Here is a 20,799-nt window from a genome sequence, read left to right on the forward strand (position 1 = left end):
GTTCTGCTAAATGACCGGAAGTATTTCATAAGGGTGCTGAGGTGAGAGGGGCTCCTCCTCCTACCTCCTCCTCCTCCTCCTCCTCCTCCTCCTCCTGCCTTCCTTTCATCCATCTTATCTGCGCGTTTTTGCATTTCGTGACTGGCTTTAAATAGTTGCGCTTTGTGTAAGTTTTTTAGGTAAATAAAAGGATATCTGGGTGTACATTTTCAACTGAGAAGTGTTTTAAGAATTCACTGTAAACGAATTACACCGTTAATATTCGAAATAGGATATATTTAAAGCAGGGACGCAGTGTTACCATGCGCAAACACCACAGGTGGATGGACAGATGAAAAAAAAAAAAAAACAGAGTGTAGGTATTATTTTGGTCGCTGAACAGAGCTGAAAGTAGGGTTGTTCGCTGTGTAGAGATATAGAAAATGAAGCCAAAAGGCCAAGCGCTAAGTGAGGACTATGGTGAGGTCATTTAACGCTACGAGGAAAATTGACAGAGCGAAGGTTGGAAAGGTTTAACAGGAGGAAACTCTCGCTTTAACTCTATGGCGCAATGGTTAGGGAGGGTGGAAAATGAGGTGGAAGAAAGAGAAAAGGAACGGAGGTACAGTAAAAATAATAAAAGAGAATAAACAGCATGAAATATGAGTAAGAAATGAACAGGTAAACAGTGATATTTTGCTTAGGTCAGTGTAACCAATCATACGTTTTCAACTTGGTTTTGTTGATCATCCACCCTCCATCATCAAACATACCAAACTGCAGCCCTCTAGCTTAGTTTGTCTATTTCTGGGGGATGGCAGAAGCAATAATATACTTATAATGCAATGCAAAGAAACTTCACTAAGTATAATAATAAAAGAAAATTTCTGTATAAAACTGATCCTTTACTTTAATGTTTAAAAGCGTTCTTGAAAGACGGGGAAAAGGAAGAAACGGGTTAGTCGAATATTTGTAAAATTCGACCTTTCACTCAAAAGGAGGAAGGAATCCTCCTTATGAATCTTTGTCAGGTGGAAATACTTGTTTCCAGCCGTTTGTATGTTCGTATGGTACCTACTGTCCTGTTTAGTATAGGTTTTAGATTTTTTCCACCACTCTGTATCAGTCCTCTGAAGATTGGTTTAGTTAGCAATATAGGAAACACCGCCGGATTTACAGCCGTTTTTCATTTGTCCCGATGGTAAACAATAAACAAAGACTTGTAAGAGTAATTATAAGAATATATATTTATATATATATATATATATATATATATATATATATATATATATATAGATATATATATATATATATATTATATATTATCTATATGTATATATATATGTATATATATCCATAAGCTACAAAATGTCCTTTAATTTCGATCTACCTCGGAAATTAATATGCTTTCATTTATGTTAACCGAGTTAGATTTTTTCCTTTGATAATAATTTTGTCCTCTCGTGGATTCGACCAGTGCACAGAGGAGATATCAGGACTTTCAGTGCGCCGTTCGAATCCACGAGAGGACGAAAATTATTATCAAGGACATTTGTAGCTTAATCAGGTATATGACGTGATAAAAATCCTATATATGATATATATCCTATATCTATATATATATATATATATTTATATATATCTAGTTATATATATGTATATCATTTGGGGGGTATCCAGAAAAAGCACCCAATACAATTAGGAGTTTGTTTCCCAAGAGCACGTTTTGCAAGTTCATTGTTTCATCTTCAGGGCCGAAAAAAGTATCCACTAATTGACTAAACGAATAATTATGCATAAAAACATTTAGTAAATTACTAAATTAAACCTTTAAATAGTAAACTCATTCGAAGTATCAAAACATCATCTTGCAACGATGTCTGTCATCTTACAATGGAATGCCCCAACAGCCATATTGAGTTATGTATTCAATGGGTCGCTTTTCAGCTAATTGACGGTTTGGTGGCCTGGTCGTCTGTCCTGGAAATCAAGAACATTTCGCTGAGGAACTACACCACTTACACCTGTGTCGCCGCCATTCCGAGGATCCTACGCTGTGAATTACACTCTTGGCTCACCCCTGCCCCCGAATCCACCTCAGTATCTCATGTAAGTGCTTATATATGCATTCATGTAATGCATATATGTTATATATATATATATATCATATATATATATATATATATATATATATCTATATATATATCATATATAATATATATATATATATATATATATATATATTCAATGCGCTCAAAAGTCCAATTAGTTGAGATTATCACAAATTCCACGTAAGAAGGGTAGTGAAACCTGGGACTTGGAAACAAGTACTTTCGTAGTTTATTCTACCATTTTCAAGTCACACTGAGTAAAAAGTTAACAGAGCTTTATACACACACACACACACAACACACACACACACATATATACATATACACACAATATCCCTTTCTTGTTTTCACACATGACTGTGGGATAGAGTTCCAGACAAATGATAAATTTATAGTAGTAAATATGGTTTACGAAAGAGTATTAAATATATGTGAACTTGCTGTCTTCCTACAGGTCACGACAGTCACAGGTAGTACGGCTACCTCTCGGTGGGTGCCCCCGGGGTGGGGGACACCCCCTGCGGGCTACACCCTTCTCTATCGGCCGAAAAAAAAGAACGGAGGGAAAGTACACGGTGAGTGTCGGGTGGATTTTGATGACCAACGAGTCTGTTCATTACGTCATCAGTGGGCTTCATGAATTTTTATCACTTCACCGTGATTCATATTCATTCATTAGCTACAATGTCCTTTATTATCAATTCTCTCTACCGAAGGGAATGTTTTATTTGTTTTTATATAATTTCGTCCTCTCGTGGATTCGACCAGCGGACAGAGGTGAAATCAGGTACAGCGAATTGATTGTAAAGGACATTTGTAGCTAATGCTATATACGGTACATAGTATGTATGTATTGTACGTATGGTCTATGCATACGTATGAATCCCCATCACTTTCCCTCGCGTCAAGGTTTTCCACCTGACATGACGTGATGGACGGAATGAATTGCGGGTCTCAAGTGCAGATTACAAAGGGCAAATCCGAAGAGTCCCCAGCGTGACGAAGGGCGGATGATAATAATTAAATGAAGATAGGAAAACACTCATTAGGCGCTTGCTGGTGTTCCGATGAGTGTGGTCAACTTAATTTGGATATTAATGGCCGGATATTTTTCAAGTTCGGTGTTTTTATTCGTTTTTTAATGGATTTAAACTCATTGAGCAGAAATTTTAATTAAAGATTTGATCGCAGCTGTGTTGGATAACTCATGATTTTTTCCTGACTTTATCTATTTGTGACGTTTTGACGCATTGCAGAGTTTAATTCTTGATGTACTTGATGTAGTACTACATTTCAGGAGGCAGTTTTCTTTTTATTGAACCCCCCCAACTTTGTTAATCATGTTTATGTCACCGTATCTACTTTCTCGCTAACGGGAAGTCTTACTAATGCGTCTAGATTCCATCATCGATGGCGACAGTATTTTTAGTGTCATGTGGATTATTTTCTTTTTTATTATCAATCTTGATAAAATGGTCGTTTTAACATTAGCCTAATGTAAATGGTTTGTCCGTGACTTAGAAGAAGTGTCAACTCTGGAAAGACAGTGTCACAAATTTTCTGGTTTGGGACAGCCAAATTGATTAAAAGCTATTCCGATCCCTTAACAGTATTTGTGGATACTGTGACGAAGTGCCAGTATCTGGTTACTTACACTGACCAATCATAAAATAGTTACCTCCACAGCCAGATACCTGAACCTTCATCCCAGATAAAACTACTACTGAATACTCTAAATGCAATAGTGATCCCTTGAAGACTTATAAATCAAAGCTAGTTCATTAAAATAGGTGTGAGGTAATCTTATATGTAATTAAATCATTAAAGGGCATCAGGGCCCCTCAACAAACTTAAAAGTTTTAAGTATTTTTCCTGTTCTAACTCCTTCAATTAAATTGAAAGGAAAACAGATCAATTACCACTCTATATTCTATCTAAACCAAATTAATATACTGGTGCAAAAAAGTAAAACACTCATAAAAAATTTTGGAATACCAAAAAATTTATTAAACTCAAATCTATAAGTTAAATTCACAGTCCCTCAGGTAAATTTACTATTACTTGAAAACAACACAAAGTTTAGTTAATTCTTGAATTATTATTAAGTAAGATTAAATCAAATTAGTTTTATCAGTAAAATTAAGAATTAAATTATTCAAGAAAATTCAAAGTGTAAGTAACAATCAAAATTTGAAAATTAACTCACAAGCGTTAAAACAACAATAAAAACTTGAAAGAATTCTAAGTAAATGCAAAGTAATTCTCAGTGTTAAACTCGATAATTTGTAATTTAATAATGTAAAACATTTAACTTTAATCAAACTGAATGTAAATGTAACACAGAAAAATGTGGAAAATACAAAATTGCAAAAGAACACTAAGAAATGCATTCATCACACAGAATACATATATAAAAAAAACACTTAATAAGAAAAATGAATAAATAAACAAAAAATCACAAAAAAACCCCCCCCCCACCAACACCAAATGTGAAAAATGGCAAAGGTTTCCACTGGAATAACCTAAGAACTTTTCAGTATTTTCATGAGGCGCCGTTACACACTTTCACAACGTCTGTTCAATTCCACAATTAAACACTGAGAATTAAATAATGATATAAGTTACGGAGTGACCATAAGAAAATCTTTACGTTAATGTGAAACCGCAAAATTCTCCCTCATACGAGAGAGAGAGAGATAGATAGAGAGAGAGAGAGAGAGAGAGAGAGAGAGGGCGAACGGTCTCTGATATCGGAATGAACAAAAGTTGCTCTCGTAGTATGGAAACGTTAGAGTGAACCTCGTCACAGAAAAATGGTGAAATCTTCACGTACTTTCTCGACAAAAACACACATGTCCGAAACAAGTCATGCGAGTTGTATGATTGACAGGATTCTAGAACAAAATGGAGAACTCGAGCTCCTCTTATCTCGAGTGATGACAGCAATTTTCCTGCTTCGAACGAACAATGCTAATTTCTCTCTCTCTTTTTTCGCATTTTATGTTATTCCTAACTTCAAATGATATTTTGTGAATTCTGAACATACATTATTAGAACATACTAATACTAAGAAACTAATGCTGAGTCTGAAAACATTGCAAACAGTATTACAACATTTCATAGTTACGGAGAGCAACAGCATAGAATACAGAAAAACAGCCCGGTTGAGACAACCAATGATGATATGATATTCATGAAGATCTTGTAAGATGCATGAGACACTCCTAAGAATAAGCAGAGTTTCAAACTGAAGTGGTTCTTTTTACAAAAATCATCTCACAGAAGTCCGAGAAGGAAAATGAGTTCTGTAGTGGAGGGCTGTAGAGAGTGTCATCATACGTGACTAGAAGATTTTCTCTGGAAATTACTCTTGCATTTTTGTTCACTATTCTCAGGTTAGTAGTTGATGCTCTCTCTCTCTCTCTCTCTCGGTCGGTGAAGAGTATACTAGAGACGTAACTGACAGAGTGGATATTGTGAACCTCACTATGGCAATTAAGGTTACGCACATCTTTGGTAAAATGGTACATTTTATATATATATATATATATATATATATATATATATATATATATATATATATATATATATATATATATATATATATATATATATATATATATATATATATATATATATATATGTATATATATATATATATATATATATATATATATATATATATATATATATATATATATATATATATACATATATATATACATATATATATATATATATATATATATCTATATATATATATATATATATATATATATATAATATATATATATGTATGATGTATATATATATATATATATATATATATATCATATATATATATATATATATATATATATATATATATATATATATATATATATATATATATATATATATATATATATATATATATATATATAATAGTGAATGTTTGTTTGAGACATGGTATATTTACCCATATGTTTTTGCGGTATAGAAATCCACATCGCTTGACCGATGTAGACTAAATTTGGCACCTGACCGAACTTACATTAACAGGTAGTTTCAAACCCGTCCCCTATTCCCCCATCCCCCTCCTGTGACTATCCATTCCTCAACCTCCCAATAATGCTCCTTATCTCTTCAGTTCACTTCCACTTACACAGACCAGTCTCATTTTGTCTTTTACTCTCTACAATCACGAATCTTCCAAATAGATTCCAGAAACTCCATACCCATACTCATGAACAATGGCATTTCTTTCTGTCAACTACTTTTCTAATTAAAATTTTCGTAGTACATCTACAATGTTAATATTCTCCAAACCCAAGAATACATGTCCCTGTGTAGGTTCTCCTAAAACCGTAGCTATCACTATCATTGTTTTGATATATATATATATATATATATATATATATATATATATATATATATATATATATATATATATTATATATATATATATATAGTGTGTGTGTGATATATGTGATGTGTGTGTGTGTTTTATGTGTGTAAATAAATTCTTCAGTTAAAACAGGATACGTCTGAAGTATAAAAGGCCCATTAAAACACTCTGGTTTAAAGGTAAGGAATCTTCACTGATAAAACAAGATAATAGGATCAACCTTTCCAATGGAGCCTGGGACTCTGACCATATAGACAATATCTTCCTTAAGGCAACAATGAAGCGGATTAAGACAATTAAGAGAACCAGCGTCGGGTTAGCGGTAACCCCAGGCATCACCTAAGGGCATATCTCCCACTATATATTTCGCCAATGTAACTTCTTCTGTCATTCACTACTTGATAATGGTGCGAGTCAGTCCACCGAAATATAGTCCTTAACTTTAAACCAAAGTGTTTTAATGGGCCTTTTATACTTAAGATACATAATTATATAAATAAAATATATAATTAAGCCCAATTTTCCATAAAAATAGTGACAAGTGTTAATCACCCATCTTTACTTATATATACAATACCAACCAACATCAATTAGCCGTTAGAGGATCGCGTTTTGAGAGAACGGTCATACCTAAGGAGTCATCTTTTATAACATTTACCTGGAGTTATGATTTTCCCTTGAACCCCCTTAACCCCTAACCTCCACTCTCTAGCTTTCCTTCATTCGTTATACAAGGTGTTTTTAGACGGTCTCCTATTTACAAATATTGCATATTTATCATTTTTTGTGGTTTCCTTTTGTTTATTGCTGTGTGTATATGTGCTTAATTAGTGGTGTTTTTCACAATTCTTTATTGTGAATTTAACTTGGAAATGGGGTTTGACCTAGAAATGTCACAATAAATCCTGAAAAAAAAACACATGTATTATAAGCAAATACCACAGGAAACTGATAGGCAGAAATCCGTATCAAGCGCTTTCTCCTTTATTGAGGCAATTTCGAAGCACACAAAAAAAATGCTTCAATAAAGATGAAAGCATTTGGTACTGCTTTCTGCCTATCATTTTTCCGCGGTATTCGCATTTACAATGAAGTCACGCGTATCTACTGTGATTTTTAAGCATATATATATATATATATATATATATATATATATATATATATATATATATATATATATATATATATATGTAAGACATAGGGTTTTGATTAATAATATATTGTTCGTGCATTCTCTGTAACCTGTGGAATGTGGAGGACAGGGCAGAGTAACGACCTGAGAGTAGCTGATGAATGAGTTTCTGGGGATGGCGTGAGATAAAAGTGCTTAGTTCAGGAAGTCAATGTACGACAGTTTATGAACTCTTCCCAAAGTGCCTTTGTGAAACTAGATGCAGCTAGAACCGCGAGGCGTTGGGTGTCGAACTGTGTGTTCGTATGTGCGTGTGCGCCTCTTTCTGTTAAAAGCGTTCATACCCAGCCTATGGGAGGGATTTTGACAGAGGGCTTCGAGTCATAGGCAAAGATGCCGTGGCATTCGCCGAGAGTTTTTTGTGACAGTGTTTAGTGTCGGTGGGCCTTGGGAATGGGTAAGTGTTACCTTTACTTTAGCCAAAGGGGTGGCTTGTTTGATATCTTGTAGATGTTCCATTTTATTAACTTTGTCTTTAAACTTGTGTGTGTACTTACCGGAATGTGTTCTGTATCTTTGAACAGATGGTTCTGGATTTCGGTGGGACAGAGTTCCCCAGGGAAAGGTGTGACCTTTTGGGTGACTTGACAATGAGTTGTTTTAAGTTAGTTTTGTAAGACTGGATTACTTAGTTAATTGATTTAGTTATTGTAAATAAACGTTTTATGTTATGATGCAACTCTCTCATTTTCATTACCTGTTAGAATGAGAGAAAGAGGTGAGAGAGAGAGAGAGATAGAGAGAGAGAGAGAGAGAGAGAGAGAGAGAGAGAGATGGGGTGATTGCCGGGAGAGAGAGAAAGAGCCTGAGTGTGTAATGGAGTTATGGGGGTCTGCCTTCCGTTTCGTGTCCACGCTTACCGTATGAAACACAGGCGGTTTTCCCCATGTTTATAGTGGTGTCAGCGGTAAAGAGGGGATATGAAAGTTTTCTTGCTTTTCTATGCCTAGGAACGCCAATGTAGAGATGTTGGCCAGTTAGGAAAAAAGGGGTAGAGAAAATGTCCGTCCGTGGGATGGGGGGTATGAGGAAAGATTTTCTATTAGGGTCATCAAATTTGCTCGTACCAGATTCTTCAGGGTGGGAGTCGTGAGCAAGCAACTCAGTCTAGTTCATGATTGAGTGTTGCTAGGGGTCATCTTCACCGGTCGCGTTTGTATTGTGCCGACGAGATTTACGCGTTTTTGGTTTTACGAAGAATTTCGAGTTCCTTTTGTTCCCATTATGGAGTGGTGAGTGTTAAACTATTGTATCAAAAAGGAGTGGGTTTTTGTTTAATATTTCAGGGTTTATGGGATTGGTTCAAGAGGTCAATAATTTTCTTGTCTTTGCTCCATAGTGACGTGTTTTCTTTATTTGCACGTGTTTATAATAGACGTATGCATTCGTCTTTGTTTAAAACATAGGATGTATTTTTCTATGCATGGGAACTATGCTTAGATAAGCATATTTGGCTTAGTGACACAGAGCGGCCACAATTTTAAGGCTCAGCTATTTCTGCAGAGAGGCGCCTTGCATTGCGAGGGTGTACGGGCATCCCGGTGGGAGGGTAGTTGCATGGGTACCACTAGCCTCACTCGAGAGATAGTGCAGGGGAGGGTATTGCGAGATGGGTACTGGTGTATACCTCGGGCTGTTCTGCCGCTTGACTGAGGGGTTGTTCTCAGGGGGGGGAGAAATTTTTCTCAGTGTGGGTGAACTTCCCCTTTTTTCTTTTTTCTTTGTTTGTGTGGGGATGGATTTGGCCTTGACATTGGATGCTAAGATATCAGCTGATTGATTAGTTGATGAAGTGAAATGCCCGTAGAGTCTTTTTTTTAGAAAAGAGATTTTTTTTTCTCTCCCTTGGATGAAGAGATAAGGAAATAGAAAAGAGATTTTTCTTTTCCGAAAATGAGGGGAAAAGTAGTTAACATGCACGGGATGTGTTAGTATGTTTCTTTGCGCCTTGAAAGACACAAATATAAGGGATACACAGATTATTTTTTTTTTTATTGTGTTGGAGAAATTACTTTGAAATGCCGATGATTGGTGTTGTATCTGTGTTGTGTGGCATGGTGTTATGTCATGGTGTTGCATGCTGGAGAAATTGTATGTCATAAGATTCAGCATTACTGTTGTATGCTATTTGAATTTCACCCTTACTTGAAATCTTTGCAAGAGAATTATTGCTTTGGAGAGTTATTATTATTATTATTAATTGTTATACTTGAGATGTGTCACGGGAGGTTTGCTTAAGTATAATTATCATTACGGGAGAATTGTTTTACGAGAGATTTGAGATATTTCATGGGAGATTATTTGATAATTATTACAGATAATTATTCAGGGATAATTATTACGATGAATTAATGGGAGAAGTCTTGTGTTAATTATTTGTTGAGTTTTTGTAACTTTGGAGAATATTTTCAGTGATTCACGGGGATGAGTTTTGCTGAATCTTGATGAATCTGGCTCAATCTTGGTAAATTGTGTGGGAATTTTTGCTGAACTTTTGCTGAATTTTTGGAGAATGGACAAGCAATTAACATTGGTGATATTTTTTTTGTACTGATACTGATATTTTGATGATAGGCAAGTTTTTTTGATTTTGTGATAATGATATTTCTGATACTGATTTTTTATATACTAATACGTGGGTGTTTTAATGCTATCAAGGGAGGTGAAATCTTTTGTGATTATGGGAAGAACTAACAACACATTGTTTTAGTTTTTTTTTTTTTTTTTTTATGAGTTCAGCAGATAATTGCTTGACATCTGGTGAGTTTACGGGAGAGTTAATGGTGCCGTTGATTTTTCTTTCTCCTTTTTTGAAAATTAGCCATCGCTGACACAAGTTTTTTTTACCAAGGGTGAATTTGAATTTGCTTTTTTTTCTCTCCAGTTAGTGTGAATATTATCTCAGTTCATGACTTAGAGTCATTTAAGAGAACGTGTTCGTGTTTTAGCTATTTGATGCTATAGAGTAATATAGGGGAGAATTTCTTGCATGTTTTGAATGCATACGTAATGGCACTACATTTTTTTCTCTGGATATTTGTGTTCCAGAAATTGTGAGTTTTTCTTGCACAATACCTTTGTTGTATTTGTGACCAACTTTGTGAGAGATAGGAAACTTGGTTAAGTTTTCTAATGGCTATGTCGTAGTGCATATGGGGAAGTCTTTGCTTAGACACTGTAGTTGGGAATTCTGTTATGATGACTTGTGGCACATTGGTGGTTTTTTCTAAAACTTTCTAGACAGTTTTATTTGCCGAGTTTTTGCCTTTTTTAGCAGTTATGCTAAATGGAGTGAGTTTTTATAGTTTTTACTATAACATTGATTATTCTCTGGAGAATTGGAGTTTATATTGAGATATATTATTTTGGGGAGATAATTGGAGGTATATATTATTTTGGAGTTATATTTGAGATATAATATATGGGGGATGTATATTTTTGGCCATTTTTGATATTTGCCAATAGTGGTATGAGCTATGTTTAGTTCAATTATTTTGCAGCCATCTTTGTTGCAAATGGAGACACATATTTGGAGATTATGGGGCAATATTTGGGAGTGTGTGAGTTAGATGCCTTGAGTGCACATTTTTTGGAGATATATTATTTGGAGCCTTGTTTTGTTCCACATGGAGTTATTGTGGAAATAGAGGTAATATTTTTGTATTTGCCGAAATAGAGGTGATTATTCTCTATTCTTGGAGTGGTGTTTTTTTTTTTTTACTGACATGTGGCTTTGGAGAAATAAGAGAATAATATAAGGGGTTGGTTATTAACCAAATGGAGGAAATATTTCTATAACCGGAGTGGTGTTATTATTGATATGATGTCTCATAATGGAGTTGGAATTAATCTTGGGCGGGTAACCCTTTTTTTTGTGGTTATGGGAGTTTTTTCGAGTCAAGAGAAGATTTCTGAGGTTCTCTTTTTTTTGATTTCGTGTCTATTTAGAGAGAAGTGGCATTACTGCATTACGAGTCATATGGAGATGTGTGTGCATTTTTCATGTTCACAAGTGTGTTATTCTTGGAGAAATATAATTTGGGAAAAGTCATATTGAGAGAATAAGTCTTCGAGACAAATTTTTGAACACATTAGTCATATCCTGGAGTTAATTCTGTGAAATGTGTCGTTAGACCTTTTTTTCTTCTTGAGAATCATGAGTTTCCAAACTTACGTGTCTGACTGGACAATTTTTGTGCTGTTGTTTGAGCATGCGTCCGCAGGTGATTTTTCTGCTGACAAGCGATGTGATGAGCCGTGTGCTGATTCTTTTCTTCTGATGGTGACAGATCAGAATTTTTGCAATATCTGGAAATGTGGCTATAGCATTTCACGAAAGCGCATGTATGAGAGTTTGCTTTCTGGCAAATTCCATAACTTTACATGGAGCATTTCTTGGGAAAACGCGGGAGTTATGCATATTATACATGTATTATGGATTTTGGTGATTGGGGAAACTCTACTTGTGATTATATTATTCTTCCTTTTCCTATGAGAGATATGATTTGGGGATTGAGCTTAAGTAGCATTTCTTTTTTGGACGGGAGATTTGATTTTACTGGGAGGTGTAATTTTTCGAGGGTTGCTGTTTACGAAATGGGAGTTTGACATTAAGTCTCATTGTGATTAATTATTGAGCAGTAAAGGGGTTTTTGCTGTTAAAAGTTGGAGATTTTTACTGATTTTGTGGGTTGTTTAAATATTTAGCTTGCGAGAATATTTTTGGGTCTGGGTGTTACGTGATTCTTTTTCTTCTTGAGCTCGTTACGAATTTTTTTCTTTTTTTTTCTCTTGTGAGCACATTCGAGTTCGAAATGTGAGTGCAAGAATTCCGTGGAGTTTGCTGTGATTTCCCCGAGTTGTGTGTGTGTGCTGATGTGCGGAGTTTGGAGAATTGAATTGGAGAACTTGATGTTTTTTTTTTCTTAGAGAGGGTTGCGATAATGACTTATCATTTTGGTAGTCATATTTAAGGGAGTTAATTGGGAGACGTTCAGTTAGTATTTCTGACCTTTTTGAGATCGTTGTTTGATAGAGGTAGTATGTTTGGGTTAATTTTCTTAGATTGACCAAAGACCTGACTGACATACTAACGCCCAAAAGTTCCCCGACTCCAGCAAGACGTCCACCAGCCGTGAGGTTGCTGCCATGTTGTCCATGGTGATTACAAGTATTTCCATGATGGGTGATCGAGAGAATTCTACAGCGTGTTTTTTTGGGGATCTACAAGAAGCCGTGAGAGTCTTCTACGATGAGGGAGGCATTCCGTCTTCCTACAGTTGCTACAGCCTGTTATAGCCTGTTGCTGTCTGTTCAGCTACTTGCAGACAAGCGAAGAGGGATATTCAAGAATCCTAATGCAGAAAATATGAGAGAAAATGCGTTTTGTGTTTATTGGGAGATTAAAGCGTGATACTTTATTTTATATGCCAGAGACGTGCAGTTTTTCTTATTTTATTTTAAGCCGGCCAATGTTTTATATTGTATAAGCAATTTTGCTAGGCGGGAGCTAGCATATAGGTGCGAGGCCGAGCAATCTGTAAGACATAGGGTTTTGATTAATTATATATTGTTCGTGCATTCTCTGTAACCTGTGGAATGTGGAGGACAGGGCAGAGTAACGACCTGAGAGTAGCTGATGAATGAGTTTCTGGGGGATGGCGTGAGATAAAAATGCTTAGTTCAGGAAGTCAATGTACGACAGTTTATGAACTCTTCCCAAAGTGCCTTTGTGAAACTAGATGCAGCTAGAACCGCGAGGCGTTGTCGAACTGTGTGTTCGTATGTGCGTGTGCGCCTCTTTCTGTTAAAAGCGTTCATACCCAAGCCTATGGGAGGGATTTTGACAGAGGGCTTCGAGTCATAGGCAAAGATGCCGTGGCATTCGCCGGGGGAGTTTTTTTAGTTTTTTGTGACAGTGTTTAGTGTCCTTGGTTGGGAATGGGTAAGTGTTACCTTTACTTTAGCCAAGGGGTGGCTTGTTTGATATCTTGTAAGATGTTTCCATTTTATTAACTTTGTCTTTAAACTTGTGTGTGTACTTACCGGAATGTTCTGTATCTTTGAACAGATGGTTTCTGGATTTCGGTGGGACAGAGTTCCCAGGGAAAGGTGTGACCTTTTGGGTGACTTGACAATGAGTTGTTTTAAGTTAGTCTGTAAGACTGGATTACTTAGTTAATTGATCTTAGTTATTGTAAATAAACGTTATGTTATGATGCAACTCTCTCATTTTCATTACCTGTTAGAATGGAGAAAGAAAGGAGGTGGAAGAGAGAGAGAGAGAGAGAGAGAGAGAGAGATGGGGGTGATTGCCGGGAGAGAGAGAAAGAGCCTGAGTGTGTAATGGAGTTATGGGGGTCTGCCTTCCGTTTCGTGTCCACGCTTACCGTATGAAACACATGAGGGTTTTTCCCCATGGTAATATATATATATATTGTGTTTGTGTGTGTGTGTAAAATAAGTCTTTTCACGACTAATTTCTCTTTCCCTTCACTGTGTGAGCGTTTTGTATTTTCTAGAGCATCCTTTTAAGAGTGACAAAATAACATTCAATGGTTATCAAAGTGTTAAATTGATACTCATGAAATTCTTGTTGCTGTCAATATATACATACATACATACACATTATAGTCCACGTCTCTTCCCTGATCTTCCTCTTTATCATAATGTCTTTCTTTTCTAGTGATATTATAACCATAGATAAAAATTGGACAAGTGACACACCGGATGGGAAAACATGCTTAAAGTCAACAAATGTAATCAGTTAACAGCTGGTTTGTATAGCGGATCTTGGTGCTAAGGCGACTGCATCAGTATTTGGCTACAATAACCCTTGTCGTTCTGGTAGGCATAGGAAAGTTTTAACTTGTCTAACCTATTAGAAAGCTCTTGTATCCTTAGTATCATTCTTCACCTAGAACTGAATTGTTTCTTTGTGACTGGGATTTCATTTGAGCAGAGAGAGGATGTTACCGGAGCCGATGTTACCGCGGCGGAGATCCAAGGACTGACGCCTGGTACAGTTTACGAGTTCCTAATCCAATCACACAACGCTCAGGGAAGGTCTAACTACACCTCTTCAAGTGCTCAGATTCCAGTGTCAGGTAAGACGCACAGAAGCATCTTCAAGAGAAATATCCTTGAAATAACAACTAGGATAATTTTCTACTTTAACATCTGCATTATGATTGTTTTCCTCTACTCTCGAACCTCTTAATTCTACCCTCGTAACTTAACTGCACCGTAGGCATTACTTAAGGTTATTTGCCGCGACCCTTTGGCCCCTAGCTAAAATCTTTTTCGTTCCTTTTTCTGTACTTCTGTTCATATTCCCTTTCTTCCATCTTACTTTCCACTCTGTCTAACAATTATTTCACAGTGCAACTGGGAGGTTTTCCTACCGTCACACCTCCAAAACCTTTTTGCTGTCAGTTTCCTTTTCAGCGCTGCATAACATCATAGGCCCAAGCACTTGGCCAAATTCCATATTCCTACCTCTTCCTTAGCGCTGCATGACATCATAGGCCTCAGTACTTGGCCAAGTTCCATATTCCTTCCTTCGGAATTCTACCTTCAGTATTCTTTTCGAATACATCAGTTTATTCCCTCACTTCTGTTTTATCTTGATTACTAACATTTCCCTTCACAAAAAACGAGATTCTAATTCCTCCTCCATGGGTAAGCCCCAGATTCTTTTTCCTCTCTGCTGAACATTCAGTGAAGAATAAAACTCTGATTGTTTCCATCCCTGCAGGAGTTGTAAAAGAAGTTGCCAGCAGCAGCAGCAGCAACAGTCAGCCGGGTGTTCCTCTCCTGACACTGTTCCTTACGTCTCTGACAGGCGCAGCCTTGCTGGTTCTGAACGTCAGCATCATCGTCTGCTTCGTCAAACGCTTCATTCTGAAGAGGAATACTTCAGGTAAATGTTGCCAAGTTTCCTTTGCAGTTTCAGAAATCGTTGTCTGAAACAGAGAAAGGCGTATCCAATTAGCGTCTATTTCTGTATGCTACATGATTCACTAAATGGGTAGTATTGATGGTATGTTAATGTCACCACTAACGCTCAGTTCTACCTGCACAGGTATGCCTGCACAGTCGGCTTGAGCAGGCAAAACTGAACCCCCGAACTTTCAGTTTTGCCTGCACAGACTTAAAACCGTCACTAACACTCTGTTCTACCAGCGCAGGTATGCCTGCACATTCAGCTTGAGCCGGCAAAACTGAACCTCCAAACTTTCAGTTTTGCCTGACAGGCTTAACTGTGTAGGTATAACTGAACGTTAGTGGGTTCACAGGCCGACTGTACAGGCATAATTGCACAAGACTAAATAAAACGTTATTGCCGGCCTTTAGTTGTATGTTATAAAGTTATTAGGTTGTATGTTATAAAGTAATAAACACAAACACACTGAGATTTTCCTACTAATCTCTGAGTATGTTGCAAAATACAGGGAAAAAATCCATGTCACAATTGCTTTTGATTGTTTTCATTATCATGAGTTTTGGTGTTACCCAAGAGATTTAATAAAGGAAAATGATGAGAGGAGAGAGTAACTACCTTGAATCATCATCATGAGCCTACAAACGCCTCTATTTGGTTATTTATCGTATTTACCTTGCGATCCTATGAACATATACGCTTTATAAGCCTGCATGCCACATGTCATCCCAACTATATTCTGTAGCATATAATCACTTTAGAAAGATCTTGCTTTTTATTCAATTGAGAAAGCAGTTAAATACAGAATTTTGTCATAGTAACAACAAAGAAAGAAGTACATTACAAATTATTGAGTATTTTTCTTCTGGGAGTTAGGAATTAAATCTTACTCTGAGGTTTCTTTCCTGGGTAGTGACCCCCACAAAGTTCAAGGGTCGATATCTATGACTAATATTTCTTGTGGGTCATTATCTTTATGATATGCACAGTCTTTTGTCCATGTTTTTACAGTCATCCTCAACTGGCTTGTGCTTAACACACCGTAAAGGTAGATACATACCGGGTTAAAACCCTTGGGGTCACTGTCAAGGGAAGATCCACTCTAAGTAATGAATCTTCTTGTAACCCTTACAATAACAGTAGCGTCTGTCCTGATAAGCACTCGATCTTATTAAAAGAAAGATGCAGAATGGTAAATATGTGCAGTTCATAAGCAAGCATAATTATGACATGCTTTATTCTCTTAGTTACTGAATGTGTTTATGAAATCCTATCTTTAAAGAGCATAACCAAACTAATGAACAAAATATGTGAGCTAATGAATGACCAGTCATTTCATACTTCTTCTGGGGCATCCTCATATAAAGCAGCTGTTTCTGAAGCTTATGGACCTGTTTGGACACCTGGCTTGGACCTTGAGACCGGGAGAACTGGAAGCATAGACTCTATATCATCTCAAGTGCATTATCAGGTAAGAAACTGACTGAAGTTGCCATATTAGTCATGAATAGCTACATTTCTCCAAACTTTTACATCAGAATTTCGTTTCAGCCTAAGCTAATTCAGATGTTTTTACTCTGAAGATGGAAATAAATCAACTTTTTCTTTACATTTAGAAAAGGGATGGTATTATAGATTGCTCAAATACATAATCATTACTATAAGCTGGTTATTTGTAATTCATCAGTTATCATTCTTGTATTCTGCTTAGTTTGTCTTCATATTTTTCCTTTAGTTCATTAGTCAGTCTCCAATGGGTGAAGAAGAAAGAAGATTCTCCTCAACAACTCACAGTCTCATGACAGAACTATCAGAGTATCAGAAACAGGAAGAAACTCCTCTAACAACAATACCAACTTCTGATTACTTCATCAGCACAACCAGTCCTCTTAGTAATTACAGAAGTGACTTGATCAATGGAGGATTGAATTTAGCAGCACGAAAATCCCAGTCTTCAAAATCTCTGACCAATTTTAATGAATTTATGACACCTGGAGAATCACAACACGGTCTAGACGACAACATTTTTAGAAGGATGAAGGTAAGGGTTCAGTCTCCAGACATCCCTGATGTGTGCCCCAAAAGCCCCACATTATGCCCTTCATTGACTCGTCTGCAGAGTTGTGAAAGGATAGTGGGTCAACTTGAGGATAATGAAGACAGAATCTCTTTGTCATCAAATCATAGTGACTCCTCTTATAAAGGCATTCAGGGGCAAGCACGTGGCTTCAGATCTCACACACCTAAAAGCAACGTGCATCAGGGCAACGCAAGATGCCCTGCAGCTATTCATAAGTCAGAAAGATTAACGTATTCTTGTCACGATATCAGAAGAGAAGCCATAGCTAATAAACCATGCTCAGGCCCTTCTTTTTCCAACATTTGTTGCTCAACTAAACTCACGTCACAGGTCATATATCACGGTCAGCCACACATTCAGCAACAACATGAAGAGGAACAGAAACGTGAGCATTTGCAGCATTTACAACATCAGAATCTTCAGCAACGACAAATGTCACAGCAACACTGCCCTCAACTAGATCATCAACGGCAATCCACAGAAAATACGCCGGATCGTCATCAAATCATTCATCAGTGGCCTGACCACCACTACCAAGAACGTCAACAGAATGTAGACCATCAGAATGATCCTGCTCATCACCATTATCATAATCAAGATCAGCATTGCCATCTGCTGCACTCAGAACATCATCATGTGCAGCAGCAACATTTAGGACACCATCATCACGCTGCAGTAAGTGAAGCCCCAGATAATCATCACCAGCATCGAGAACTTAATGAAAGTTTAAAGTTTCCAGAAAGGCAGCCTTTCAACCACAGAGAACACGATGCACTCTGTTGTCCAGCATCAGAAACCACCATGTTTCATCAAACATATCCCTGCTGTCATCAGTCTCAGTTCCATCTCCGTCAGCCTAAATATCAAGAATACCAACAACTGCACAATGAGCATGCCCAATACCTATATCTAGGTCATCAAGTCCCTGCAGTCCCACAGCAAATATTTCATAGTTTGCCTCGTAAAATGCGTCGGTATCATTCTGAAGACCTAGAGTCTCCTAAACTTCACAGAGTCACTCATTCCACGAGATCATCAACTCCTCAACTCTATCAACATGATGGACCTCCACAGAGCCTTTCAAGCAATCCAATAACCCATTCACAAAGTGAGCACAGTTATTTAACACCGTCTGCACAAGGGGATTACCAGTTTCATAAAGATTCGGTTGCTGAACACTCCTTTAGTTACAAGAGAGAAACCCCTGTTCAGTATTCCAGAGTGCAACCATCAGCTCTTACTACACGGGATATGACCTATGATAATAATGGTTATGGTCATTTTGAAACTACCCTAGGTAAGTAATAGTGACTTTATGTATATATCAATAAGATTCTATTACCTCATTAAGATTTTAATTCATCTGTCTCATTTTTCCTTCATATAAGGCCATACCTTCAGAGCATTAGCTTCATATCAGACTCAATTCTTCCTTGTGAATATAGCTATCAGATGATCCTTTTGTAATATTTACACATTTACCCAATGAGAATCCTTTTTGTGTCAGGGACAACAAAAAGCTCAATATCAATTGCAGCTTCCATTGAATGGAAGGGATATAAGTTAGAAAGTAGAAATCTGAGGGAAGAAAACAACAAAAAATAGAAAGATGTATCAATAAGGACGTAAGATATGCTTCTAAAATGGCAATGTGAGTAAGAACTTTGGCCATGATTCATGTGACCATAAAATTTCACCATAATGTCTCATAAACTTAGGAGCATTTGAAACCATGATACTACCAGGATGACTGTTCCACAGTTTTACATTAATGAATGAAAAAAATCTAGTTCTGTGCAGTGTGGATTGCGGCATCTCAACAGGTCTATTGATGTTAATGACTTACAAGGTGAGAGGTTTGTGCTATGTCACGAGGTGCAGGCATTAAAGTAACCAAAGGGAATTAATTGGTTTGGAAAACAGGGTCTCGTGACTGACATGGTCAAAAGAAACACAAGATTCTAGACACAACCTGCAGAATTCATTACCTAAATGGAAACAAGAGTATCACATGTCCTTGTTAAAACTAAACTGCAGACTCAGGAACAGATGTTCATTTTCAGCACAGGCTTTCATACTTTGTATCAACAGCCATTCTAAAACTTTAGACTGTATTCTCCAACAAGAGCAGTAAGAACCCTTCTGGATGACTTATGGAAAATAACCTAAAACTTTGGAGCTAAGTGTTCAGCAGTTTTCCTCCTCTGGACACCCTTCCCAAAAAATGGAAAAATACCATTTGGGTCTATATATACTACAACCATAACGATCAGGGCTGAGTAAACACCTTTATTCCACAGGATTAAAATGATCAGCTACTTAGTATAGATTCAGTAAAACCGGAATGAAGCATATTGGGCACCTCACTATTGAGCTTAGCACTCTATACTTAGCCACACGCAATATCCACTTTAAGCAAAGTACAGAGTGTCAAGTCTACACCGAAATGTACAGATGTGTGAGTAGCCCAGCTCATGTTCCTGAGTTGTATCAGAGAGGGTTGCTTTGATAGTCAGATTGTATTAATTTTCAACTGAAGAATAAATAGTCTAAGCCACAGCTCTCAGTGGGCATAATTATTCAGTATTAAATCAAATGTACTCCTTCTCCCAAGATTACAAGCCTCTGGTTTCTCTAGATAATAACTGTAATGTGAACATTAAATCAGGTTTTACATTTATTATGGTAATTCAACAAACTATAAGGATATCAGCCATTTTTACGCTAATAAACTATCATTCAAAGGACAAATGTAGTGCTGTTGTAACACCAGTAGACTCGGTGAATAATAGTGCAAGTAATTACCTGAACTATGGCTGGCCTCATTTATAACTTGCTAACAACCAGATTCATAAGTAGTCAAAAACTCTTATGCCTCGAAAATCTGAGAGACAACTATAATCCAGTCCCTCCTATGCCGAGCATTAAATTTGCCAACAATCACAAAAGACGTCTTTCTATTATGTTTCTGTATCTTGGCTACGTCAATCATCAGTCAAATCTGAACTGCAATGGATCACATCTAAAAGGTATTATGTCTGCCACAAACATTTGCAGGTAGAACTTCATGGCCCTCGCATTCAAAACAGGTCCTATGGAAATCTGGAT

General features: G+C 36.8%; 1 protein-coding gene across 1 annotated transcript in view; it reads left to right on the forward strand.

Moving 5' to 3' along the window:
• Positions 1-456: 456 nt before the first annotated feature.
• The window catches only part of LOC135209823 (uncharacterized), a 49,316-nt gene continuing 28,973 nt past the window's right edge, over positions 457-20,799 (forward strand). The window contains exons 1-7 of the mRNA XM_064242595.1: positions 457-501; positions 1,927-2,088; positions 2,545-2,665; positions 14,590-14,775; positions 15,426-15,590; positions 16,979-17,082; positions 17,347-18,988. Of these exons, the coding sequence (XP_064098665.1) occupies positions 457-501; positions 1,927-2,088; positions 2,545-2,665; positions 14,590-14,775; positions 15,426-15,590; positions 16,979-17,082; positions 17,347-18,988 (2,425 nt within the window). The remainder of the gene's footprint in view (positions 502-1,926; positions 2,089-2,544; positions 2,666-14,589; positions 14,776-15,425; positions 15,591-16,978; positions 17,083-17,346; positions 18,989-20,799) is intronic.

The sequence above is a fragment of the Macrobrachium nipponense genome, chromosome 38 (genome assembly GCF_015104395.2).
Source record: "Macrobrachium nipponense isolate FS-2020 chromosome 38, ASM1510439v2, whole genome shotgun sequence".
In the NCBI taxonomy this organism is placed as follows: domain Eukaryota; kingdom Metazoa; phylum Arthropoda; class Malacostraca; order Decapoda; family Palaemonidae; genus Macrobrachium; species Macrobrachium nipponense.